The sequence below is a fragment of the Myotis daubentonii genome, chromosome 1, assembly GCF_963259705.1.
Source record: "Myotis daubentonii chromosome 1, mMyoDau2.1, whole genome shotgun sequence".
In the NCBI taxonomy this organism is placed as follows: Eukaryota; Metazoa; Chordata; class Mammalia; order Chiroptera; family Vespertilionidae; genus Myotis; species Myotis daubentonii.
The window spans coordinates 209,262,118-209,289,613 of NC_081840.1; the positions used below are offsets into that span (position 1 = coordinate 209,262,118).

Here is a 27,496-nt window from a genome sequence, read left to right on the forward strand (position 1 = left end):
ATTACCAAACTGCCCTCCACTTAAAAAAAAATTCTAACCAACAATGCAACTGTCTACATTTTCACATAATTCCAACCTTACTTCAAAATATAAAGAAAAGTACAAGGTATTAGTTATTTAAAATAAATAAAGAAAAATCTTGTTTCCTTTGGCATCTTTAGAAAGAAACTAAAGTACAATTAAAGGAGGTGATTGTATAAAGAAATTTATGCTTAAGCAAACATATAGGGAAAAAAACATAGCAACTTGTGTTTAGTATGCAATATCTACTACTAGAGTTTACTATTGATTAGGAAAGCCTTACAAGTTTTTGGAAGAACCTTCACATCTTTAACGTTACAATATATTTAACAATGGTTCTTTTATTGCTTCTAAGATTACTGAGAATTCAATGAAATTATGATGAATTTATGGTTTAAAAATATTTTCCAAACACTTAACAATTATAATTTAGGATAAATAACACTTGAAGAAAGCAAACCTTTTATAATAGGACTTTCAATGTACAGCCTTGCTTTAATTAATTCCAATTCCATTACATTTTTATTATTTGCACTGTCCTGAAAATTTAATAAGAACTGTGTTTCTATGCATAGAACTGCCTGCATAAATCCATTTCAACCTTCATAAAATGGTCACATTAGTGTTTGAACTTGCAAAACTAAAAATTTTCAAACTTTAGAATTTAGAATGAAATGTAAGTTTAATACACAGAAAGTCTGACTATATGTACAAGAGAAGGTAAAGTTTTCAATTTTCGTATTATCAGAAACATCATAAAGAAAGCTAGATTTATAACACATTTCTATTCCTATGTGCATCTGAAGTATGTACAGTTAAACACCAACACAGCTTTCATGTGTAAATAGGGGGAAATGCAAGCAAGAGTGACTTTTAAAGTATCTGATAAAGCAATCTCTATAAAGCCAAAATTTGGCTAAAAAACTGCAGTTGGTTTATTTCATCTTTTTGAGTTCTCAAAGAAAAACTTCATCAGCTTAAAAATAGATGTCAAATTCACTTGAAAAACTAAGTTGGGTTCTTTTATTAAATCTTGGGAATACTGCAACATCAAGTATTTACTGATTTTGCAAGAGAAACAAAATTGGCAGCTCCATCTTTCCATTATTACTTAACATAGGAACGTTTTTAAGAATAAAGAACTGTGACATAACATTCCATATGGACAACCTAAAAAATGAAGCAAGGGATACTGTCCCTCAGCACATTTCCCAGAGAATTTACTATTAGGATATTAGCTGTGTGTGGCAAGAGAGGAAAAATAAATATAGTGTCCCAGTCTGCTGACCAGGACAAAAAGGCTCTGAATAGGTCACCATCTTCATTCTAGATAAACCTCAAGTTTAAGAATTCTCAAATGCTTAAAATGGTGGTCTTTTCAGCTACCCATCTTAAGAAGTCAAGTACAAGCATGCAAGTAAATTCACAGGCACAGAGGATCCATGTTAAAAACAGTTAAGGTAGCTGTGATGCAACACCAACAATTTGAATGGTCCTGACACACTCAAAATATCACCTAATTATTCAACAAAACCCTGAAGCAAACTCTTGCTATTCTGGTACACGGCTAAATACTAAAGTAGCATGTTTTTTTTCCATGGTTTCGCTTAGCTCAAAAAATTTTTACACTATTAAGTAAGAAAAAAAATTAAAGTATTTCCCCTTTTTAAATTTACACAGACGTTTAATTAGCTTTATTTACAGAGCAGGGATGTTTTGTTTTGTTTTTTCAGTCTCCAATGGTGCCTAGATAACATCATTAGGCAAGAATGCCAGTTTAAAAGAAATCTATGCAGAATCCTAAAAATAACAGATGTTGATGCTCCTCAAGAAGGGGCAAGCTTGACTCTATCAGCAGCTCTCTCATTATGCCTCAGTTACTCAGAAGCAATTCTGTTGCAGTCTCTACATCCCATGATTTTGAAGACAAGGCCACTATTACCGCATTCTGTAGAAATAAAAAGGGGGACAAAAAAAAAAATCAAATCTCAAGGAAATATCTTAAATCACTCCCTGTCTTTTTATATTAGAAACCACACCCTATTTTTGTTTTTTTATCTTTATGCTGAGTTGCACTTGTGCATTAAAGCTTCTAAAACAAATGATTGGAATGAGCAAAAGGAAAAGAAAAATCACTGATTTTTAATAACAAAAAGTTCATATATCAAAACTAAATTCAGAGTATTTTTGAACCAATTCTGTCAGCCAAGAATTTGCTGCAATCATTTAAAATCAATGAACATATCAAAAACAGCATGCCTTTATGTTACTTACCCTATCAAAGCCCATAGCACATAGGTTTTCTATTTTTTTGGTGTATTCTGGACTAGAAACTGGTGCTCCAGCATACACATGTGCCCAGAGTCGAGCTGTCTGTTTGAACATTTCAGGATTTTGCTTGTACTACATGAGAAAAAAAAAATTGGATTGACATGACGATAGAGTTATAACTAGCTAAGTTCTAACTGCCTAATAACCTGCTTTTTCTAAATAAAACTAATGTAGGTTTTAAATGTTATTGATTCACTCTCCACTGCAAAAAAACTAACATTATTATAACATAAGCTAGAATTTATAAGTTGTATAGATGAAAAAAAGACAAATAACATTTATCAACTCTGATCTCCAATTTCAAATGTAAGTAGTAGAAAACTAATACTAAGTCAAGTGAGGTGTTAGAGATTGTTTCTAATTAGAGATGTTTCTAAATACTGTGTAGGGCAAATATTATACAACTAAATAGAATTACTAGTTTCTAAAATAATGTGGACATTAATTAACCATAGCTCAGGCTGTACACAACTGGACTTTACTGTTTTGCTAGAGCTGTATCAGTGTATAGCGATTTAAGAAAACCCTATATATCAACAATAAAGATTCAAAAAAAAAAAAAAAAAAGAAGAACACATATGCAAAGCCCTAATTTATACCACATGTTTTGAGATGATTATGAACTTACCATACAACACTTGTAAAGGATAAAACTTCCCATATGGACTGAAAAGAGGTAAATTTATTCTCATTCCATTATTTAATAAAGCAAAGTATACACTTAAAATAACTGAGGAATTCACTTTCTTTCAGAAGTATTTTATACATCTTTAGTATTTTAACACCGAAATTTTGTTATATTTAAAATGATATAGTTTCTAATATTAATTCTTAACAAGAAAATAAGTCAAATTATTGGCTTGTTTAGGAGCTAGAAGAAATCTTTGAGTCCAACTCACCACTAAATAGGAAACCAAAGCTGGGACTAAGGCTATGCTTTTAAGTACCAAAAATGAATGGATAGCATATACATATATATAACATGTAAAACCATAATTCTAAGCACTTGGAGACAAATAGAATATTTTAACAAGAATATATATATAAAACAAGGAGTGAACAACTTTTCAAGAGAAAAGAGAAGCTTGCTAAGAGGAAAAGTTTCATCAGGTAGCCCTGGCCAGTGTGGCTCAGTTGGTTGGAGAGCCGTCCTTTACACCAAAAAAAAAGGCGTGAGTTCTATTCCTGGTTGGGGTGCATACAGGAGGCAAGTGACCAATGTTTCTCTTTCATATCAATGTCTGTCTGTCTGTCTCTGTCTCTCTCTCTCTCTCTAATCCTCGGGTGAGGACTAAAAATGTTTCCTCAGGCCTCTAGCCAGTTTGACTCAGTGGATAGAGTGTCGGCCCAAGGACTGAAGAGTCCTGGGTTCAACTCTGTTCAAGGGCACTTACGTCAGTTACAGTCAGGCAGTTCTGGAGGCAACCAATCCAATGTGTCTCTCTCTCTCACAGCGATGTTTCTCTCTCTATGTCTCTCACGCTCCCCTCTACCTTCTCTAAAAGTCAATGGAAAAATATCCTTGGGTGAGGATTAACAAACAAACAAACAAAAAATGTCCTAAGGTAGAGGAAACATGGCAGATTGGGTAAAATGACATGTAGAAATGAATGCATCTTGAAAAAGCTTGAGTTTGAGGAACAATAAGAATTTAGGGAATTAAGCTGAGTATGTAGATAGCTCAAATCATGGAGGAACTTTGCAAACTCAAGAACTGAGACTTATGCCCTAGGCAGTTTGTCTCAGAGGACAGAACGCCGGTCTGTAAACTGAAGGTCCCAGGTTCGATTCCAGTCAAGGGCACATGCCCGGGTTGCGGGCTCAATCCCCAGTAGCGGGCGTGCAGGAGGCAGCCAATCAATGATTCTCTGTCATTGATGTTTCTATCTCTCTCTCCCTCTTCCTTCCTCTCTGAAATCAATAAAAAAAAATCTTAAAACAAAAGAATTGAGACTTACCAAGTAGATGATAGAGCTAATAGGTTTTTAGTAGTAAAGTAAAGTAAGATTTGCACTTTATAAGGCTAACTGGTATCAATGTAGAACATGGGGGAAGGAAGAGGCTGAGGAAGGGAAGTTCTATCACAGCAGTAGAAATGAGAAATTTTTAAAAATGTGTACTGCAGCAATCAGAGAAGTATGATGACAAAGAGATAATGGGAAGAGAATCAACAAGAGAAAAAAATACATAGAGAAGAATACCGACTGTGATTGGATATTTAACTAAATTGATGATGGTATCATTGAAAGATAGACGGGTTTGCAGGATTTAAGATTCTGCATTCAGTTTTGGGACTGCTGTGCTGAGGTTTTCATGGAACATTTAGATAGAGCTATCCAGTTCCAAATTGGCTCTTGGGCTCAGGAGAAAGGTCTAGCCTGAACATTTTATCAATATACAGATGGTAAATCAGTGTGGATATGATCATCAAAGTGAGTGTATATAACAGAACCAATAAACTATATTTAAAAGGGAAGAGAAAGAAGAGAAATAATTGTGGGAACTAAGAAGGAACGACTACAACTATGAAGATAAAAGAGAACTGTTATTTCAGAAATAAAGCGAAGAAAAAATTTCTAGGTAAAAAAAATCAATCCTGCCAAAACCGGTTTGGCTCAGTGGATAGAGCGTCGGCCTGCAGACTCAAGGGTCCCAGGTTCGATTCCGGTCAAGGGCATGTATCTGGGTTGCGGGCACATCCCCAGTGGGAGATGTGCAGGAGGCAGCTGATCGATATTTCTCTCTCATCGATGTTTCTAACTCTCTCTCTCCCTTCCTCTCTGTAAAAATCAATAAAATATATTAAAATAAAATCAATCCTAAGGATTTAGATAGAAGTTGGCAAACTTTCTTCAAAGACCAGATAATAATTATTTCAGGCTTTTAAACCATACTGTCTTTGTCACAACTATTCAACTCTACCACTTATAGCTGGAAAGTAATCAAATAGGTGTGGCTGTATTCCAATAAAATATTACTTACAAAAACAGTCTGACTATAGTTTGATATCCTCTTTCTTGAAGATCAAAACTAAAAAATAATATTCCAATTGGCAATTATAAAGTCACTTCGGTAAACTTTACCATGACACTTCAGTGCCACAGAAGCTGGTTAAAATTATCAAGAAGGGATCATCATTTAATGGAGGAACAGATAAATGGATACACACATGATAAAGTACATGTAGGCAAATGTTAATCATAGAATATAGGTTAGGTAGGTATATGGATGTTCAGTCTAATTATTTTTAAAATATAGATATATATTATTGATTTTTTTACAGAGAGGAAGGGAGAGGGATAGAGAGTTAGAAACATCGATGAGAGAGAAACATCGATCAGCTGCCTCCTGCACATCCCCTACTGGGGGTGTGCCCACAACCAAGGTACATGCCCTTGACCGGAATTGAACCTGGGACCCTTGAGTCCGCAGGCCAATGCTCTATCCACTGAACCAAACTGGTTGGGACCACTCTAATTCTTTTAACATTATTTGTTTGAAAATTTTTATAATATGTTAAAAAATCTACCATATACCCAATTAAGTTAATATATTAAAAATCAAGAAATTACCTTTTCAGATTAATAAAAGAAGACATTAACTTTTCACTATTATATCTGACAAAATAACCTTATTGCAAGAAAGGAAACCATTTCCAAATTTAGGTTTGATAGAAGTAAAGCTCATATGTTAACAATGAAAACCACTAACCTAGAGACTAAAAGGTAAATATATAAGCGTCTTTCAAAAGATAAATATATAAGTGTCTTTCAAAAGCAGCAGCTATCTTACCTGATTTGCTACTACTGCATCCTGTGGATCATCTGGTTCTGCAGCGGCCAACAGTGCTTGCAATGACAATAATACCGTGCGGAGAGTCATTGCTGCTGCCCTGAAATTAAAAATAGGAAAAGATCAAGTTAAAAATGCTCCACATGACAAAAGCAAAGTGGATGTTTTCTGAATAAAAGATAACTACTGGAGTGAAAAGTAACCCAGGCTTTATCTTAATTATATAATTAAGTTATAGAATTTATAATTACATATTTGTGTACCGTACCTTTTCTTCTTTACAATGACCGAGTCTTTCTATTTCTTTCTTTTTGTTTTTAATACTCACCTGAGGATATTTTTCCATTGTTTTTCAGAGAGTGCAAGAGAAAGGGAAAGATAGATGTATCGATGTGAGAGAAACACATGCCTTGCACACGCCCTGAATAGGGCCTGGCCAGGGAGGAGCCTGCAATTGAGGTAGGTGTCCTTGACCAAAATCGAACTCGGGACCCTTCGGTCCATAGGCTGATGCTCTATCCACTGAGCAAAAACCGACTAGGGCTGACTGATGTTTCTTGCATTGAAGTTTCTCTCTCTCTATGAGTCATTCTATGTCTTTTTTTCCTTTCTTTCTTTTTTTTTTTTTATTGCTTAAAGTATTACAAAGGGTATCATTCTATTTCTTAAGACAATTCAAACTGTCTTGAACTGGCTTTGTTTTTTTCTTATTACTGATATCTTCAGGTAAGTTGTATCCACTGACTCATTTCCTACCCATTTCTCTAGACGTAAAGTAAAAATAGTGATATACTAATATGCGGAACTTAGTTTCAACGGCACTCTAAAAACAAGTAAGACATCATCAAGCACATATCTTTTACTTTCAAGAAAACCTCGCCCAGTCGGTGTGGCTCAGTGGTTGAGCATCGACCTATGAACCAGGTGGCCACAGTTTGATTTTTGGTCAGGGCACATGCCCAGGTTTGTGGGACTGATCCCCAATAGAGGACATGCAGGAGGCAGATGATCAATGATTATCTCTCATCACTGATGTTTCTATCTCTCTCTCCTCTTCCTTTCTCTATGAAATCAACAAAAAATAAATATTAAAAAAAAAAAAGCCCTGGCCTGTTTGAGTCAGTGGTTAAAACCATGGCCCTCAGATCCGAGATCTCCAGGTCGGGGCCAGGGCACATGCAGGGGGCAATCAATCTCTCTCTATCGCTCCCTGACTCCTTTCCTCTCTTTAAAAATCAATGGAAGCCCTAGCCCAGGGATGGGCAACCCCTGGCACACGTGCCAAACATGGCATGCCAGTAACTTTTGCTGGCATGCGAAACCCTCTTATAATTTTCCATTTACAACTTTTTTCTTAATATTGACTTCTTTATTTTTTAGATAAATTCAGTGTAGGTGCATCTTAGATAAATAATTTTACATAACAAGTTATCTTAAAGACCATAGACATCATGGATTGACGAGAGGGGAAGAGCAATTCTATGCCTCTGCCTTAACTCTCCCTGCCTTCCTAGATCCGACCAGTGTTTTGGTTTCCTCCACATACGCTTGTGAATCTTTGTTCTCAGTGATGAATTTTGTTAAGTCTCGTAATAGGAGTAGCCTGACAGATGAAAGTAGTAGCTCGTGCACATCTCTGAAGGTCACAAAATATAAACCTGATGTAAAATCTCTGTCATCAGTGATGCAGCAGCAAAAGTCACACTGATAATATCAAACTGAGTCATAAAGTTTTCTGTCGGACTATCAGTGTACATGTATACATTAAAAAATAAATGTATTTTTCATCATCATATACTGTGTTTTTGTCGCTCAAATGAATTTTATTGTTTCTTCAAGGTTCTTCACATACATACACCTTAAGAGATATCAAGTAGGCGTAACATGTTCTCAAAAAATTAGGGTTGGCAAGCAGAAGAATTCTAAGTCAGAGATTTTGCTGGTTTTGGTACGCACTCACAAAAAGGTTGCCCACCCCTGCCCTAGCCAATTTGGCTGTGATTCTGGTCAAGGGTACGTAATTTGGGGTTGCAGGCTTGATCCCTGGCCCTCGTTGGGACAAGTGTGGGAGGCAACCAATCAATGCTGTCTCTCTAACATGTTTCTCTCTGTCTCTGCCCCTCCCTTCCACTCTCTCTAAAAGTCAATGGAAAAAAAAAAAAATCCTCGGGTGAGGATTAACAACAACAACAAAAAGTAAATAGAAAAATTACAAAATAGTTATTTTTTTAAAAAATCAATGGAAACATATCCTCGGGTGAGGGTTAAAAAAAAAGTCTGAGAAGATTCCTTAGCATTCTGAAATAGAGCAAGTTTTTGCTTAAAATATATCACTTAATTCAGTGGTTACCAACCTTTCGGACCTCACGGACCACCAGTGGTCCACGAACCACCGGTTGGTGACCGTTGACTAAATTCATTTGCTTCTAAATGTATTTATAAAGCAAATATGTATCTAGAAAATGGTATCAACCTAACGAGCAAGGATTCATAGCATTTCTGTTAAAAATACAGAAATGTTTATAAATGTAAGCATAACAGTGAAATATTTAAGATCCTGAAGATATTAAACAATATGCCCATTTTCACCACACTAATTATATCATTCTAAAATACTTCCTTTCAGTTAGGGGTCCTCATTTCAACCACACAAAGAGAAAATTACTAAGTGACTGTTTTCTCAATTTCCCCAGGATAATATATAAATAATACCATCCTAGATGTTTATTACCAAGAATGGATGATGTCTTAAGGCAGTGAGCATAATAACAAAGTATGCTTAACCAACTAGTAATATCGGTAGCACTTGGGAACTTGTAAGAAATGAAAATTCTCAGCCTTATCCTAGACCTACTGAATTAGGAACTCTAGGGTGGTTTAACAGGTACTCCAAGTGATTCTGAAGTACAATAATCTTTCAGAAATACTGCTTTAGTGCATTACAGATTAAGCTCACTGAGAAAGGCTATTCTAAACCTAAAAAATAAATATCACATCTGCATGTATATATTCTATATATTAGAGAAAAATTTACACAAGTTGTTCTTTAAAATGTTATCAGAGTAAGTCTTTATTAATCTAATTTATCCTTTTAGAGAAGCTACAGGAATAAGAAAAAACTGGTTATGCTAAAAACTGGCTGAAATGCTAAACTAGTATTAAAAGGAGAATAGGATTTAAAAACCATTATATAATCTTATCTAATAGAAATTAGTATTTCTAGAGCTGGGGAAATAGAAAGTGCCTCTCTAGACTAAGCTTTAAAATTTCCTAAAGTTTACACAAGTTCTTTTCAATCAACAGTTCTAACATCTTTATACGGACAATATTCTTCTAAGACAGATGTCAAAGCATAAACAATACAAATTTAGTCCTTAAATGTTCACTGTTGTCCTGTCATTATCACCATAACAAGGTTGGAATCTTTCTTAATTAGAAATTCACTACTATAATTTCATTTTATGCTTCGGTAATTTTAAAGAGAATGTTTACAGACACATGCACATCAGAAACTACCTAGATAACCCGCTGGTGTGGTGGCTAAGTGGTTGAGCATCAACCCAGGAACCAAGAGGTCACGATTCGATTCCCAGACAGTGCACATGCTTGGGTTGCAGGTTTGATCCCCAGCAGAGGGCATGTAGGAGGCAGCCAATCCATGTTTCTTTTTCATTGATGTTTCTATCTCTCTCTCCCCCTCTTTCCCTTTCTGAAATCAATAAAAAATATATTTTAAAAAAGATATAATGAGTATTTGTTGTAAAGCCACCTAAAAAGCCATAGTCGATTTGGCTCAATGGGTAGAGTGTCAGCCTACTGACCAAAGGGTCCCGGTTTTGATTCCGGTCAAGGGGAACATACCTTGGTTGTAGGCTCCTCCCCTGCCCTGTCAGGGTGCTTGCAGGAGGCAACCAATCAATGTATTTCTCTCACATCAATATCTCTCTCTGTCTTTCCCTCTCTCGTCCACTCTCTCCAAAAATCAATGAGAAAATATCCTCAGGTGAGGATTAAAAAAAACAACAACAAAAAAAAACCTAAATATACCAGCTTGAAGCAGACTTAAACCACCCAAAAAGGACAAAAATACAAAATATCACAGAAGTAGATATAAAAAGTTAAGCTGGTTACTCTAATATCCCAATGCACTTAAGTGTCCTAACTTAAAAACACATGACATCACTTTAATAAAAATCCTAATTTATATAATTTTAAATTAATACAATTGTTTCTTAGAGAAGAAAATTTATTTGAATATTGAAGAAAAATATTCACTCAGAGGAATTATTTCATTTTAAATAAAGTTAAACTCACAATTATTTTAACTCACAATAAAAAGGTAAAACCATCCTATCCTATCTACACTAATAAAAGAGAAACATGCAAACTGCTATCCCTCCGCTATGCCCACCAGCCAATCAGAGTGATATGCAAATTAACCCAACAAAGATAGTGATTAATTTACATACACAGGTCAGAGTGTAGAAGGAAGCCAAGTGCTGCAGAAGGGAGCAAAGCAGCGGAGAAGGGAATGGAGCTGAGGCAGTGGACACGGGAGGGAGCGAGGCAGCAGAGACGGAAGGGAGTGAGGCAGCGGAGAAGGGAGGGAGCCGAGGCAGCAGAGGCGGGAGGGAGAGAGGCAGCCTTCTCTGCTTCACTCCAGCCTCAAGAAGCCCTATTCTTGCAGGAATCTTCCTGCAACAGGCCTCTAGTCCTATATAATATGCTAAGTGTCCAGTCGTCCGTTCAACCAATCAAAGCGCAATATGCTAATAATATGCTAAGGCCACTCAACCGCTCACTATGACGTGCACTGATTACCGGGGGGCAGAAGCTCCAATGGGTAGGTTAGCTTGCTGTTGGGGTCTGGCAGATTGGGACTGAGCAAGATGGGCCGGACACACCCTGGAGCCCTCCCATGGTCCCTCCCTGGCCCCAATCATGCACCTGTGGGGTCCCTTGACCTGGCCTGCGCCCTTTCGCAATCCAGGAACCCTTGGGGGATGTCGGAGAGCTGGTTTTGGCCCAATTCCACAGGCCAGGCCGAGGGACCTCACTGGTGCACCAATCTGTGCACCAGGCCTCTAGTGTAAAATAAAAACCATCAAGTCTCAGCAAAATCTTAACATCTCCACAAGGTAGCTTTATACATTTATATCCCAACAAGGCAATAGACATTTAAAAACTTGACAAGCTCTCAAAAGAATAAAAGTGGCCCTTGCCTTACACCATATATAAAACTTAAAGTGGATCAAAGCCCTAAATGTAAGAGCTACAATTATCAAGTTCTTAGAAAACATAGGGGGAAAAGCTTCATAACACTGGAATTGGCAATAATTTTTTGGACATCATCAAAAGCACAAGAAACAAAAGAAAAAACAGAATAATTTATATACAACTCCATCAAAGTTTTAAAAACTGTGTAGAGGGGGGGAGGGACATTTTGTGCAAAAGTTACAATCAACAGAGTGAAAGGCAACTCACAGAATGGCAGAAAATATTTGCAAATCATATATCTGATAAAGGGTTAATATCTGGAATATATAAAGAATGCCTATAACTCAACAACAACAAAAAAACTATTTAAAAAATGAGAAAGGACTTAAACATTTCTCCCATGAAGATATACAAATAGCTGCGAAGCACATGAAAAGATGCTTAACGGCCAGGACCAGGTTGCGCAATTGGTTAGTGTGTGTCCCAATACAAAAAGTTTGCGGGTTGGATGTCTTGTCAGGCACTTATAAGAGTCAACCAATGAATGCATAAATAAGCAGAACAAATCAATGTTTCTTTTTCTCTCTCTCAAAATCAACTTAAAAAAATGATGCTTAACATTACTTAAACAATATAATCTCCAACCCATTAGGATGACTACTACTACAATAAAATAAAATAAAATAAAAATCCAAAATAACAGTTGTTGGTGAGGATGTGGAGTAATTGGAATCCTTTTGCACTATTGGTGGGATTGCAACAGAAACAGCATGGCAATTCCTCAAAAAACAAAACAAAACAAAAAACAACAACAAATAAACAAAACATACCATAGAATATTATTTAGCCTTAAAAAGAAAGAAAAATCTGACACATGCTACAATGTGATTGAATCCTAAGAACATTGTGTTAAGTGAAACCAGGAATGAGAAGACAAACACTATGATTCATAGAGACAGAAAGTAGAATGGTGGCTGTCATGGGCTGGAGAAAGGGGGAATGGGAAGCTAAATGGGTGAATGAGTTTCAATTTTGCAAGATAAAAAGGGTTCTGGGAGGGGAGAAATAGGGTGAAGGGATGAAGAAGCAGAGCATAGATAAATTCTAGGGCAGCGAAAACACTCTGTATATCATAATGATGGATACAAATCATTATACGTTTGTTCAAACCCGTAGAATGTACAAAATCAAGCATGAACCGTAATACAAACTATGGACTTTGTGTAATTGGGATGTGTCAATGTAGGTTCATCAACTGTAACAAACATACCACTCTAGTGGGGTAGGCTATCCTTGTATTATGGAGGCAGGGAGTATATGGGAAATATCCCTACCTTTCTCTCAATTTTGCTGTGAACCTAAAACTGCTCTAAAAAATAAAGACTTATTAAAAGGGAGGTGGGGTGTATTCTAGAAACTGGTTGCACAACAATGTAAATATACTTGTTACACACCGTACATTTTTAAAAAGTTAAAATTACAATGTTATGTCAATTTAAAAACAACAGGTAAGATGGTAATTTTGTTATATATACTTTATAAATATATTTTAAAAACGTTAAGTGATAAACTCTTCCTTAGAGATTCGTAAGTTATTATTATAAACTAGAGGCCCGGTGCACAAAAATTTGTGCACTTGGGGGAAGGGGGGGTCCCTCAGACCGGCCTGTGCCCTCTTGCAGTCTGGGACCCCTTGGGAGATAACGACCTGCTGGCTTAGGCCTGCTCCCGGGTGGCAGAGGGCAGGCCCAATCCCTAGGTGCAGCCCCTGGTTGGGCTCAGAGCAGGGCCGACTGGGGAGTTGGGGCGCCTTCCCCTGTCATGCACAGAGCAGGGCAGATTGGGAGGTTGAGATGCCACCCTCAGTCACGTTCAGGGTAGGGCCGATTGGGGGGTTGGGGCACCGCCCCGTCACACTCAAGGCAGGGTCAATGGGGAGGTTGCGGCGCCACCCCCTGTCAAGCACAGAGCAGGGCCCATCAGGGGGGTTGGAGCTCCATACCCTGTCATGCACAGAGCAGGGTCAATCAGGGGGTTGGGGAGCTCCCCACTGTCACGCACAGAGCAGGGCCGATCAGGGGGTTGAGGAGCTCCCCCGTCACTCACAGAGTAGGGCCGATAGGGGAGTTGGGGCACCGCCCCCTGTCACACTCAGGGCAGGGTGGATCAGGGGGTTGGGGCGCCACCCTCTATCACCCACAGAGCAGGGCCGATCAGGGGGTTGGGGCGCCACCACTGTCACACTCAGGACAGGGCAGATGGGGAGGTTATGACTCTACCCCATCACACACAGAGTAGGGCCCATGGGGAGGGGGGGGAGGGGGGTTGGGGCGCCGCCCTCTAACACCCTCAGAGCAGGGCCGATCAGGTGGTTGGGGCGCCGCCACTCTCATACTCAGGGCAGGGCCAATGGGGAGGTTATGGCTCTACCCCGTCACACACAGAGCGGGCCCGTGGGGGGCGGGGGGGTTGGGGCCCCGCCCCCTGTCACACACAGTGCTGCAGGGCGATCAGGGGGTTTGGGCGCTGCCCCCTGTCACGCTGATCCCGGTGCCGGGAGGCCTCGCGGCTCCGCTGATCCTGGTGCTGGGAGGCCTATTACCCTTTTACTATATAGAATAGAGGCCTGGTGCATGGGTGGGGCTGGCTGGTTTTCCCTGAAGGGTGTCCTGGATCAGGGTGGGGGTCCCCACTGGGGTGCCTGGCTAGTCTGGCTGAGGGGATGATGGCTGTTTGCAGCTGGTCACACACCCTTCAGGGTGGAGGTCCTCACTGGGGTGCCTGTCTAGTCTGGCTGAGGGGCTGAGGGCTGTTTTCAGGCTGTGACTGAAGCTCCCAACCACTCCATTTTTTCTTTTTTTCTTTTTTTCTTCTGGGCCAGCTTTAGCTCTGAGGCGTCGGCTGCTGAAAACAGGTTTCTGACCTTTGTTTACCGTCTGTATCTGATACAATGTTGCGGTCCGGCTGGCTGAACCTCCGCTGAGTAAAGCAGGTTTCTGGGTTTTTTTTATCTTCTTTATTCGCAACATAGTTGCTTAGAGTTGCAGCTGAGAGGCCGGCAAGTCAGGTGGGGAACGTTGGAGTTCTCCGTCACTGAAGCAAGCAAGCCTCCCTGTTCGCATCAGCTGCCTGGCTGCCGGCCGCCATCTTGGCTGCCAGTTAATTTTCATATCTCGGCCCTACTCTGTGAGTGACAGGGGGATTAGCCAATGGGAAGGGTAGCGGAGTGACACTCACTAATTACCATGTTTCTCTTTTATTAGTGTAGATACTTTCTACTTCCTTTATTTGTAGTGTCTTTATTGGGAAGACACTCACATACTATTATAGACCTTCTTGAGTTATCACTTCAAGAAGTGGAAGTTAAAGACCTAAAGGTGAACATGTTAAAAGGGATTATATTGTTTGCTCTCAAAATGAAAAAGTTGTACATTTTCATTATGCTTGAAAATAATTAATATGTTGGGGAGATATTTATAAACCATTAGGAATTAGTTGAATAAAGAAATCTGAAAACTGTCCAGCCGGTTGAATGTCAACGTATGAACCAGATCACAGTTCAATTCCCACATGCCCGGGGTTGTGGGCTCGATCCCCAGTAAGGGGTGTGCAGGAGGTGGCCAATCAATGATTCTCTATCAATCACTCTGTCCCCGCCCCTTCCTTCCTCTCTGAAATCAATTAAAAAATACACACACACACACACACACACACACACACAATTTTAAGATTCATTTGTGCCTCTCCCATTCGCAATCCTTACCTACCCCCACCACTGTCCTCATTTCTGTCATCATAAAATAGTTTTGGCTCATCTTGAATTTCATAAAAACAGAATCATGGTGCATACTCCTTTCTGTCTGGCTTTTGTCACTCAGCACGTCTATGAGAATCATCCATGCTGACTGTGTTAATGTGCTTTTTCCCCCTTGCTATGCAGTGTTCCACTGTACAATAAAGCCATTAGATATTCGTTCTCTTGTTGATAAACATTTGGGTTATTTCCAATGTAAGTAAATCTGCTATAAACATTCTTGTACAAGTCTCTTGGTGGACATATGCACTCATTTCTCTTGGATATATACCTATGAGTGGAACTGGTACTGGAACTGCTAGGCCATATTGAAATTGTATGTTTAGCTTTGGTACATACTAATGGTTGGGTGGTTAAGCCACATTTGTACCAGCAATTCATGAGAACCATTTACAAGTGTGTAGTGGTATCTAATTGTGACTTTAATTTGTTTCCCTGATGACTAAAGATGTTGAGCACAGATTATCGACCATCTAAATAATCTCTTAATGCCTGTTCATGTCTTTTGAAACGGCAGTATCGAGAGCAATTTTTATGTGTTGTCATTTTCTTCCCCAGGTAAATTAGACATCTTTAGTCATGATAGGTGGGAAAAAAATCAGAAAATAGTTTCCACATAGACTAAGTGTAGGAGTTAAGAAATAAACCATACTAATATAAGTTGTTAAATATTAAAAGTAAACCACCATCTACATGTATTAGTAAAAGACCAAGATTAACAAACTGCTTTCTAGCATACCTGTCCCAGATTATTCAATGCTTATTCAATTTATTTTTCCCAAGATTACGATCCTATAGTTTTATCTCTTTTTAAAAAATTGATTTTAGAGAGGAAGAGAGAGGGAGAGAGATAGAAACATCCATGATAAGAGAGAATCATAGATCAGCTGCCTCTTGCACACCCCAGGCATGTGCTCTGACTAGAAATTGAACTGTGACCTCCTGGTTCATAGATCGATGCTCAAACACTGAGCCATGCTGGCCAGGCTATAGTTTTCTTTATCAAATTCAAGTTCTAAAGTCTAAACATCCACACTTAAGCAGAGATATCTATTAAATGTCAATTATACCTCAATAAAGCTGGGGGTGGGGTGGGGGGCAAATGGGGGGGATAAAGGCACAAATGTAATACCTTAATCAATAAAGAAAAAAATTTAAAAAAATAATAAATAAAGCTGGGGAGGCAGGGAGAGAACAAACCCATGGATATCCAATCTCATCTATTTTATCTGATGTATCTTTGCTACCTTTTAATATTTCAATTATATAGGTATCAAACAAGACTAAATTTCAGCTATATCACCTGCCTTAGGAAATGGAAATAGTTGATAAAAAGTCTTTTGGTACAAAAATTCAAGTTCTCTCCCTATATATACCCCATAATCATTCAACTATCTATAGAGAGATAATCAGAGGTGGTAGGACTGCTGGCTTAACTCTGAGCAAAAAGGAAAGTCAGTGGAAGATTTCAGTCTGGAGCTTTATTTATTTTAAAAGAGGTGGCTATCATTCTGGCTGTTGAGAAGAGCCCGAGCAGGGAAGGATCAGAAGCAGTGAGGCAAGCTACCATAATCATTCAGACAAGAGTTAAGGTTACTCGAATCAAGGTGGTAGTAGTGAAGCTACTAAGATTTTGGAAGTTCCACCAACAGAATTTAAAGACAGGGTACAGGGTACCAGAGAAAGAAGAATTAAGGACCATGATGAGACTTTGTTCAAAGCAACCGTGAGGATGTAATTGCTAATAACTTAGATGGGGTGAACCAGGTTTTTGGTTAGGGGGAATATCAATCAATTCAGTTTCCAACATGTTTAAGTTAGAGATAAGCCTAGAGTTCAGGAAAGATAAATTTGTGGGTTGCTAGTATGTAAACCATGAAGTTATGAGATCAGATGAGTTCACCAAGGAAGGGAGTACTGATGGAAAGGAGCAGAGGTCAGGACTTAGTCCTGAGGCATTCTCATATGTAAAGCTCCAGAGAGGGAGTAACCAGTTAAGGAGTCAGAGAGTGGGCATAGGAAAAAGGGAAAAACAGAATTGATATTGTGGAAACCAAGTGAAGAAAAAAAAACGGTATCTCTTAACACAGCAAATATTCATTAATATCACTGAATGATGATAGAGCTAGGGGTCTTGGAGATGACCTTAAAGGTAAAAACAATAAGGCCAAGAAATTCAGTAAGTTGCAAAAAGTAAAAAAATCAAATGAATGACAGAAGATCTACTTAGATAGATGTATTCTATACTGTTCAATATTTAACAATATGGAATGTAGATCAAGAAACTAGATGCCAAGAGATGATATACTGAGGGAGAGGCCTTACACAGATGTGCTATTAGAATGAAAAACAAAACCAGCAACTCTTGCCTGTTTATCCAGTTACTAAATAAACCAAGTCGCCCACACACTGAATGTTGTCATTCCTGTCTCACCTTGTTCAGGTTCCATTCTTTCCCTTCCTTAACAAATCAAACACATTACTACTATTTTCTCCCACTTCAATGTCTTTATGTTCCCTGCTTGACTGCAACCTGAGCACATGCCCTGATGGGAAATTGAACCAGTTACCTCCGCGTGCATGGGTCCACGCTCAACCACTGAGCCACACCAGCTGGGCCCCAATGTCTTTTTATACCTTTTTGTCTTAGTCTTTTCATCCAGTTTCAGAATATGCCAGACATAAAACAATTCACTCAATCCTGTCAACAGCCTTATGAAGAAAGTATTAACCCCATTTTTTTCAGATGAGTGAACAGATAAGGCACAAACATTAAGTCAGGGGTTCTCAACCTGTGGGTCGCAACCTCTTTGGGGGTCGAACGTTCCTTTCACAGGGGTCGCTTAAGAACATCAGAAAACACATATTGAATATATAATTACATATTGTTTTTATGATTAATCACTATGCTTTAATTATGTTCAATTTGTAACAATAAAAATACATCCTGCATATTAGATATTTACATTACGATTCATAACAGTAGCAAAATTAGTTATGAAGTAGCAACGAAAATAATTTTATGGTTGGGGGTCACCATAACATGAGGAACTGAATTAAAGGGTTGCGGCATTAGAAAGGTTGAGAATCACTGCATTAAGTAATTTGCTCAAGACTACACTGTTCAGTAAATGGCAGACCAAAATTTGAACATTTTGAACATAATGGCTACAGAGTAAGAAAGTTAAAAAAAAAAAAAAAAAGAAAGAAAAGAAAAGCTTATTGATTTTGAGAAAGAGAGGAAGGGAGAGGGAGATAGAGAAACATGGATTAGCTGCCTCCTGCCTGCTACTGGGTATTGAGCCTGGAACCCAGGCATGTGTCCCAACTAGGAATCAAACCTCTAGAGCAGGGGTGGGCAACCTTTTTGTGAGTGCGTGCCAAAACCAGCAAAATCTCTGACTCAAAATTCTTCTGCGTGCCAACCCTAATATTTTGAGAACATGTTAAGCCTACTTGATATCTCTTAAGGTGTACATATGTGGAAAACCTTGAAGAAATAATAAAATTCATTCAAGCGACAAAAACACAGTATATGATGATGAAAAATCCATTTATTTTTTAATGTATACATGTTATGTAAAATTATTTATTTATCTAAGATGCACCTACACTAAATTTATCTGAAAAATAAAAAAGTCGATATTAAAATAATTGTAAAAACCAAGATGGCGCATATGTAAACACCGGAGTTTGCTGCCTCGAACAACCACTTCAAAAATACAACTAAAAGACAGAATGGACATCATCCAGAACCACAGGAAGGCTGGCTGAGTGGAAGTTCTACAACTAGGAGGAAAGAGAAAAGCATACCGAGACTTAGAGGAGGCACAGTGCTGAAGTAAAATACTAAGGTGCAGAGTGCATGTGGGGTGGGCTGGCGGCTGAGGGCGCGGTTGTCGTTTTCAATTGCGAGGGCGTCTCAGGCTCTAAGCTCCAGTTCCGGGCGAGTCTCTAGGGACCCAGACTCATACGGGAGAAGCGGGACTGTCTGGCATCGCTCAGAACCCTAGGGCAGCTTTCTCTCTGTGGGGCTTGCAGCGATTACTGGGAAACTGAGAAGCAGAGCCTCTGAGGGCAAGACTGAGAGCAGCCATAATTGCTAACCCCGCCCTGTTGATCCTGTGGGACCCGCCCTGCCCAAGCCCTGCAGGGAGACTTTTGCTGGATAGCCTCAGGCAGAGGCTAGATTAGTACCTCCCTAGAGATCCAGGAGCCAGAAAGCCCAGAGGTCAGAGTGGGACCATCCAGTTTGCAGCTCCGTGGAACCATAAAAGACACACTCAGGGGGCAGACTCAGTGAGCACCAAAGCCCTATCGAAGCAAGTCTAGCCCCAGAGGGGTGTCTCCAGCACAGAAGTTCTCCCACTGCAGACACAGCTGATTCTCAAAGCCAATTGGCCTGGAGGTCAATTCCTCACAGTGATAACTACAACAATCAAGGCGTAACTACAACAAGACTGTGCACAAAGCCCACAAGGGGGTGCACCAAGAGTGTCTACCTCAGGTAATTGGGACACTTAGCACAGAAAGGCACTCTATCGACACAACGAAGCATAAAAAATGCCGAGACAAAGAAATAGGACACAAATGACAGAATTGGAGGAAAGCAAACTGTTGGATATAGAGTTAAAAACCACACTTTTAAGGTCTTTTAAGGAACTGTCTAGAAGCCGCCGATAAATTTAATAAGGCCCTCGAAAAGACTGGTGAGACCGCCGATAAATGTAGTGAGACCCTCAAGAAATCTAATGAGACCCTCGATGTTGTGATAAAGAACCAACTAGAAATTAAGCATACACTGACTGAAATAACGAATACTATACAGACTCCCAACAGCAGACCAGAGGGTCGCAAGAATCAAGTCAAAGATTTGAAATACGAAGAAGCAAAAAACACCCAACCAGAAAAGCAAAATGAAAAAAGAATCCAAAAATACGAAGATAGTGTAAGGAGCCTCTGGGACAGCTTCAAGCGTACCAACATCAGAATTATAGGGGTGCCAGAGATGAGACAGAGCAAGATACTGAAAACCTATTTGAAGAAATAATGACAGAAAACTTCCCCTACCTGGTCAAAGAAATAGACTTACAAGTCCAGGAAGCACAGAGAACCCCAAACAAAAGGAATCCAAAGAGGACCACACCAAGACGCATCATAATTAAAATGCCAGGAGTAAAAGACAAAGAGAGAATCCTAAAAGCAGCAAGAGAAAGAAACTCAGTTACCTACAAGGGAATACCCATACGACTGTCAGCTGATTTCTCAACAGAAACCTTGCAGGCCAGAAGGGAATGGCAAGAAATATTCAAAGTGATGAATACCAAGAACCTACAACCAAGACTACTTTATCCAGCAAAGCTATCACTCAGAACGGAAGGTCAGATAAAGAGCTTCACAGATAAGGAAAAGCTAAAGGAGTTCATCACCACCAAACCAGTATTATATGAAATGCTGAAAGGTATCCTTTAAGAAGAGGAAGAAGAAAAAGGTAAAGATACAAATTATGAACAACAAATACGCATCTATCAACAAGTGAATCTAAAAATCAAGTGAATAAATAATCTGATGAACAGTATGAACTGTTGATTGTAATAGAATCAGGGACATAGAAAGGGAATGGACTGACTATTCTTGGGGGAGGGAAAGAGGTGTGGGGGTGAGGGAAGAGATTGGACAATAATCGTGCACCTATGGATGAGGACAATGGGTGTGGAGTGAGGGCGGAGGGTAGGGTGGGAACTGGGTGGAGGGGAGTTATGGTGGGGAAAAAAGAGTAACTAATGTAATAATCTGAACAATAAAGATTTAATTAAAAATAAAATAAAATAATTGTAAATGGAAGATTATAAGAGAGGGTTTCACGTGTCAGCAAAAGTTACTGGTGTGCCATGTTTAGCACGCGTACCAGGAGTTGCCCACCTCTGCTCTTGAGGCATGGGACAATGCAAAACCAACTGAGCCACACAGACCTGGGTCAGAGTAAAAACTCTTAAAACACTATGTTAAGATAAAATCAGACAAAATATGTGATAGTACTATAAATTACTGTGCAAATGAAGATATCACCTACAAAGGTACTTCTTCTTGGAATCTGAAACTTAAAATGTGCTCAATTAACACAAATTTTCACATTTTTGTTGGGTAACACCATCTAAGTCAGAGCTGATTATTTCAATACTTTTTTTAGTCTTCACAAATATCTTCAAGACAACAAAAAATCAAATTTACCAAAATAACAAATGAAGTCCAAGACTTTTCTCAAGAGGTAAGCTAGCATCTGACATTACTTAATAAGTCTGTATTAAAATATAGACTGTGATCTCAATTATAACACATTTTCAATTATGTACTTAACTACATAAATCTTAAAGGCAATGCCCAAATAAGAGAAACTGTAATACATTGTGGGCAAAAGTAGGCTTACAGTTATGCATATGCAAAACAGTTTATTCTTGCATTATTATTTATTGTTTTATTTACCATATGAACTGTAAATCTACTTTTGCCCACCTCTGTATATACAGCTTATGCTTTGAAGCAGTACTCATTTAACACTCCAAATATAGTCTTGGAATTTATATGGGAGAGGGGAGAAGGTAAAATGAAAATCTCTTACCATTGATCTTTCAGGATATCCAAACAAATAGCCCCTGTGACAGAACTAATATTAGGATGCCATATTTTAGTGATAAACCGGACCTAAAAATATAAAGCATACAAGTTTTTAAGTAACAGAAATTAAACACATATAGTTTAAACAGAATTACAAGAGAAAGAAATCCTCATATTTAAAAAGAGTGCCCATACTTACATCATTTTGCCTAAGAGAAGGGAGTGGTATAGAAGAAAAAGCACTGAAGTAGTAAGCCAAATGTTGTCATTGACATACATTCCTTTTAAACCTTTTAATAAATGCTCCGCCCTTAAAGAAACCCAACCATTACTAGGTGTTCACAGATAGTAAACAAACTTTCTTAGTATGAAGTAAGGTGTAGAATAAGTTTGAAGGAAAAAGTAAGCAAAATCAGTAGTAAATGGAAGCACAAGTAGTAAGTGGCTATAAGATTGCTCCTAATTTTCTGTAGTAATTTTTTTTAGCAAATTCTTTTTTTTTAAATATATTTTACTGATTTTTTTTTTACAGAGAGGAAGGGAGAGAGAGAGAGAGTTAGAAACATCGAGGAGCGAGAAACATCGATCAGCTGCCTCCTGCATATCTCCCACTGGGGATGTGCCCGCAACCCAGGCACATGCCCTTGATCGGAATTGAACCTGGGACCTTTCAGTCCGTAGGCCGACGCTCTATCCACTGAGCCAAACCGGTTTCGGCTAGCAAATTCTTTTTAAAAAAGAATTCAACTGCCTATTATTATGTGCCAGGCATGGAAGAGACACTGAGGCTTAGAGTTTAACATATTGATCCAAAATCAAACAACTAGTTAGCAATAGAACAATGTACAAACTCATAAACTCTGATTTCAGATTCTAAGTCTCTAATCTTAGAACCAATACATAATAAAATTTTAAAAATCAAAAAAATCAACTCATTGCCCAGCTGGTGTGGCTCAGTGGTGGAGTGTCAGCCTATGAACCAGAAGGTCGTGGTTCAATTCCTGGTCAGGGCACATGCCCGGGTTGCAGGCTCGATCCCCAGTGTGAGGTGTGCAGGAGGCAGCCAATCAATGATTCTCTCTCATCATTAATGTTTCTATTTTGCTCTTCCTCTCTGAAATCAATAAAAAAATCAACTCATTAATATATGCTCCAAATCTAAGCTAAGGAAAGAGGCTAAACAACTTGCACTTTTTTTCCTTATGACTTGGATTTGTCTATTCTACTTATCTCTAACTTCCTCACCTACTTACTCACTAACATATATGCCATTTGAAAAAGCACTTTAAGTCACTAATGGCTTCAAAACACCTAAAACTAATGGATACTTTCCATGCCTTGATCCTTTTTTTATTCTTAAAATAAGTTTAATGATTTCAACGATATCTACTTCTCTCCATTCACAGAACCACCATCTCGTTATAGGACAGTGGTTCTCAACCTTCTGGCCCTTTAAATACAGTTCCTCATGTTGTGACCCAAACATAAAATTATTTTTGTTGCTACTTCATAACTGTAATATTGCTACTGTTATGAATCGTAATGTAAATATCTGATATGGAGGATGGTCTTAGGCAACCCCTGTGAAAGGGTCATTCGACCGCCAAAGGGGTCGCGACCCACAGGTTGAGAACCGCTGTTATAGATCATTCTTCATCTGGGTTACTGAACAATTTGCTAACTTTACTACCTTCAGTTCTGCTTCCTACAATCCATTCTGCACATTGAAACCAAAGAGAATCCTTTAAAACAAATCTGATTCATACCACTACTCTATTTAAGGCCCTTTAATGGCTTCTCATTCCTTTTGTGCAAGCCCACATTCATAAAGTGGCCCTACCTATCTCTCAAATCTCACTTCTACATCATATTCCATGCATTTGCTCCAAAAGTCATATTTTTAAAAAGTTTGATTTTTTTCTTTTTGCCTTGGGGCCTTCACACACCTTTCTTTCTCTCTCCTGTCTACAAGAGCATCCCAGTATTTAATGTGCCTCATACTGAATACACATACAATTAACATAATGACAATCCTGTTATTACAAGGCTAAACAGTATCCCTCTCAAATATAGTGCAGGTCAAGTAAGACAGGCTATACAGAGCTTATGTACAACAAACATTTCTTCATAACAAATAAAACCTCAATATTCACATCATCTTAAATTTTACCACTGAGTTCAAAATATAATTCTTATGCCAGAATTTCAGTAATTCAGACATTACAGCCTTTTGTGACTTTAAAACAAAAGTTGGTTCAAAATTATATTGGAAAACAGAATTTTAAATTACTACTGAAGATGTCAGAAGGTTTATGGTTTAAGCAAGTGAAATAATACCTAATGGTGCCTAAAACAGAGCCAGGGCTATACAATCACTTTAAAGCTATAATAATGACTTTAGAAGTTAAAAATGAAACACTTTTATTGAGAGCATTTCAGTGCACAACTTCATGGATTCCAGTATATTCACAGAGTTGTGCAACCATCACAATAGAATTTTTTTTTACCATTTCGCACCTCAAAAAGAAACCATGTAACTCTCATCAGCCAGTCCCCATTCCTCCCTACCTCACAAGTCTGAAGCAACTACCAATCTATTTGTGCCTCTATGAATTTGGTTCTTCCAAAGTTTCATATCAATGATTGCCGGACCTCTTATTTAGCATACTCTTTTCAAAGCTCATCTATCTTGTACCACATATCAGTACTTCACTTCATTTTTGTCTTTTTAATATATTTTTATTGATTTCAGAGAGAGAGAGGGAGAGGGAGAGGGAGAGAAACAGAGAGGGAAAGAGAGAAAGAGAGAGAGAGAGAGAGAGAGAGAGAGAGAGAGAGACATCAATGATGAGAGAATCATTGATCAGCTGCCTCCTGCACACCCCCTCCTGAGGGCCAAGCCCACAAATGGACATATGACCTGGTCAGGAATCAAACCTGGGACCTTTCAGTCCACAGGCCGATGCTCCATCCACTGAGCCAAACCAACTAGGGCTTCATTCATTTTTATAACCAAATAACATTTGACTATATGGACACACTACATTTTATTTATCCATTCAATTGATGGATATTTAGGTTGCCTGCACTTTTTGACTATCATGAACAGTGATGATATAAACACTTTTGTACAAATTATTGTGTGCATATGTTTTCATTTCTACTGACTAGAAACCTAGAAGTAGAGTTGTTAGGTCAAATGGTTAAAACTCTACTTTTACCATCTTAATCAAAGTATTTCCAAATCACCTACCAATATTTTACATTCCTACTAGCAATGTATGAGAATTTCAATTTATAGAGGAAATTTAAGTGTCAATGCTACTGCATTTAAAAATGATGTTACATGTCCTGTCGGGTGGCTCAATGGTTGAGCATTGACCCATGAACCCATCACCAGTTCGATTCGTAGTCAGGGCACATGCCCCAGTTGTGGGCTTGATCCCCAGTAGGGGGCACGGAGGAGGCAGCCGATCAAGGTTTCTCTCTCATCAATGTTTCTATCTCTCTATCCCTCTCCTTTCCCCTCTCTCTAAAGCCAATAAAAAACATATTTTTAAAAAAGTGATGCTATAGAATGAATACAACAGATGACTTCAAGGACCTCTTAGGGTGGTGATCAATGGTTAATGCTAGCTAATATTTCTGAGTGTTTACTCTACACAGGCACTGTTATAAATATTACCTTTCATTAAATCTCAAATATCATCAGTTATTAAATACAAATTTTATGTACCCTTTAAGAAGAAAATTCTGCCAATTAAATTATGACATACCATCCATTGAAAGATGTGTCCTGATTTCAGAGATGTTAAAAATGTTTCACAGAATTATTGGAATTTAATTCTTTACATGGATTAACTCCTTTAATCTTTATAATCCTATGAGAGGACTTTATAAATGAGGAAACTGAGGTAATAGTTTGCTTCCTAAAAATCACAAAACCAGTTAAAAAGCAAAAGGAAGATTTAAACTCTGGTTGACTGTTCTTGGTAGAGCAATATTCACTGAGAGATTTTGTCCTTACTCCATCAGGATCATGGAAAAAGAGCGCATGAGCTTTATGAAATTTTTCTATTGAGTTCTAGCCTAAATTCCCTCATTTATTAGGACTATTTTAAAGACTATTTCCGAAAAGGCATGTATAATTCTTAGTACAAAGCAAGTGATAGCTGCTACTATCATTATTCAATAGTAAAAATGTAGTGGTTGAAAATAGTATCTCTTGAGGTCTTTTTTTTTTACATTTTTAAAAAATTTTTATTTTATTTATTTTTTACAGAGAGGAAGGGAGAGGGATAGAGAGTTAGCAACATCGATGAGAGAGAAACATCGATCAGCTGCCTCCTGCACACTCCCTACTGGGGATGTGCCCGCAACCAAGGTACATGCCCTTGACCGGAATCGAACCTGGTACCCTTGAGTCCACAGGCTGACGCTCTATCCACTGAGCCAAACTGGTTAGGGCTCTCTTGAGGTCTTTTATTTCTAACTCATTTCCATTAAAAAGATTTAGACTATGAAGTCATCCTTATCACTAAATCTTCTTTACTCATTCTAATGATAATACTGACAACCTAGATTGAATCCAGTGGATGGTAACCCAGATGAAGATAAAAATTAACCAGAATGAGGATAAAATTAAGTCACAGCCCTGGCTGGTTTGGCTCAGTGGATGGAGCATTGGCCTTTGTTTGGACTGAAGGGTCTCAGGTTCGATTCTGGTCAAGGGCACATGCCTGGGTTGAGGGCTCGATCCCCAGTGGGGAGTGTGCAGGGGGCGGCCGATCAATGATTCTTTCTCATCAGCGATGCTTCTCTCTCTCTCTCCCCTCTCCCTTCCTCTCTGAAATCAATATCTATATAATTAAGTCACAAACATAAGATGAAAACAGTGAACATCTGTAAGTGGTCATATTGAAATTTTGTTTTCCATTTTTTTGTACTTCACTATATAACTTTCCTGTACAACAAACTACCTTTATAATAATAATAATACTTTAAAAAAAGAAATGAAAAAAATAATTTGTGTGAGTTCTCCAACATCTAGGAACATCAAGTTTTTCCAGACCTAGAATTTAAGCCATTGTCAGATGCATCTCCTATTATTCCTGCCTAGAGCCATTATTAGCTGCCTGAGTAAGCTTGCTTTTCATCATAATTCTAGAAGCTGTCTTCCATTATCTGAAATCTTGTCCACATTAAATTTTCATAGTCAACAACTCAAAACACTCTAATTTTAATAAGCACTAAAATATATGTATTAATTAAATGGGCCAAGAGAAATATTTTAGAAGTTCATGCACAAAAATAGGCTTACAATACCTTAGGGGGATTAAATGGATATGTTTCTGGTATTTTTATCTCTAGTTGATATCTTCCTCCTAAAAAATGGGAGAACAGAAAGATAAGAACACTGCTCATCTGAAACATGTAAAGCCAAATATAATGGTAGAACTTTCAAAACATGTAGTATTTTATATTCAATTACAACAAACTCATTTTAAAGTTGCAACCCAAAAAGGAAATAATCAAACGCATAATTTTTTAATTTAAAGCATACAGAATACCCATTTTATACAACTATATTAGCTTATCAGTGAATAATAGGGCTAGACATGGGTAAATACATTAAACACACAGACAATCCAATGCCAAAGATTTAATTGGGATAATTAAGCAGTACAGAATCTGTCTCCTTTTGTT

General features: G+C 38.3%; 1 protein-coding gene across 3 annotated transcripts in view; it reads right to left on the reverse strand.

Annotated features, from left to right (window-relative positions):
- Positions 1 to 329: 329 nt before the first annotated feature.
- The window catches only part of UBE2K (ubiquitin conjugating enzyme E2 K), a 67,659-nt gene continuing 40,492 nt past the window's right edge, over positions 330 to 27,496 (reverse strand). For 2 of the 3 annotated variants that reach the window (XM_059673104.1, XM_059673113.1), the window contains 5 exons: positions 27,116 to 27,174; positions 21,795 to 21,877; positions 6,145 to 6,244; positions 2,296 to 2,424; positions 330 to 1,969 (listed from right to left, as the gene is read on the reverse strand). In XM_059673104.1, coding sequence (XP_059529087.1) covers positions 1,895 to 1,969; positions 2,296 to 2,424; positions 6,145 to 6,244; positions 21,795 to 21,877; positions 27,116 to 27,174 — 446 coding nt within the window. In that variant the 3' untranslated portion in view covers positions 330 to 1,894. The remainder of the gene's footprint in view (positions 1,970 to 2,295; positions 2,425 to 6,144; positions 6,245 to 21,794; positions 21,878 to 27,115; positions 27,175 to 27,496) is intronic. The other variant, XM_059673119.1, reaches the window with a different exon arrangement.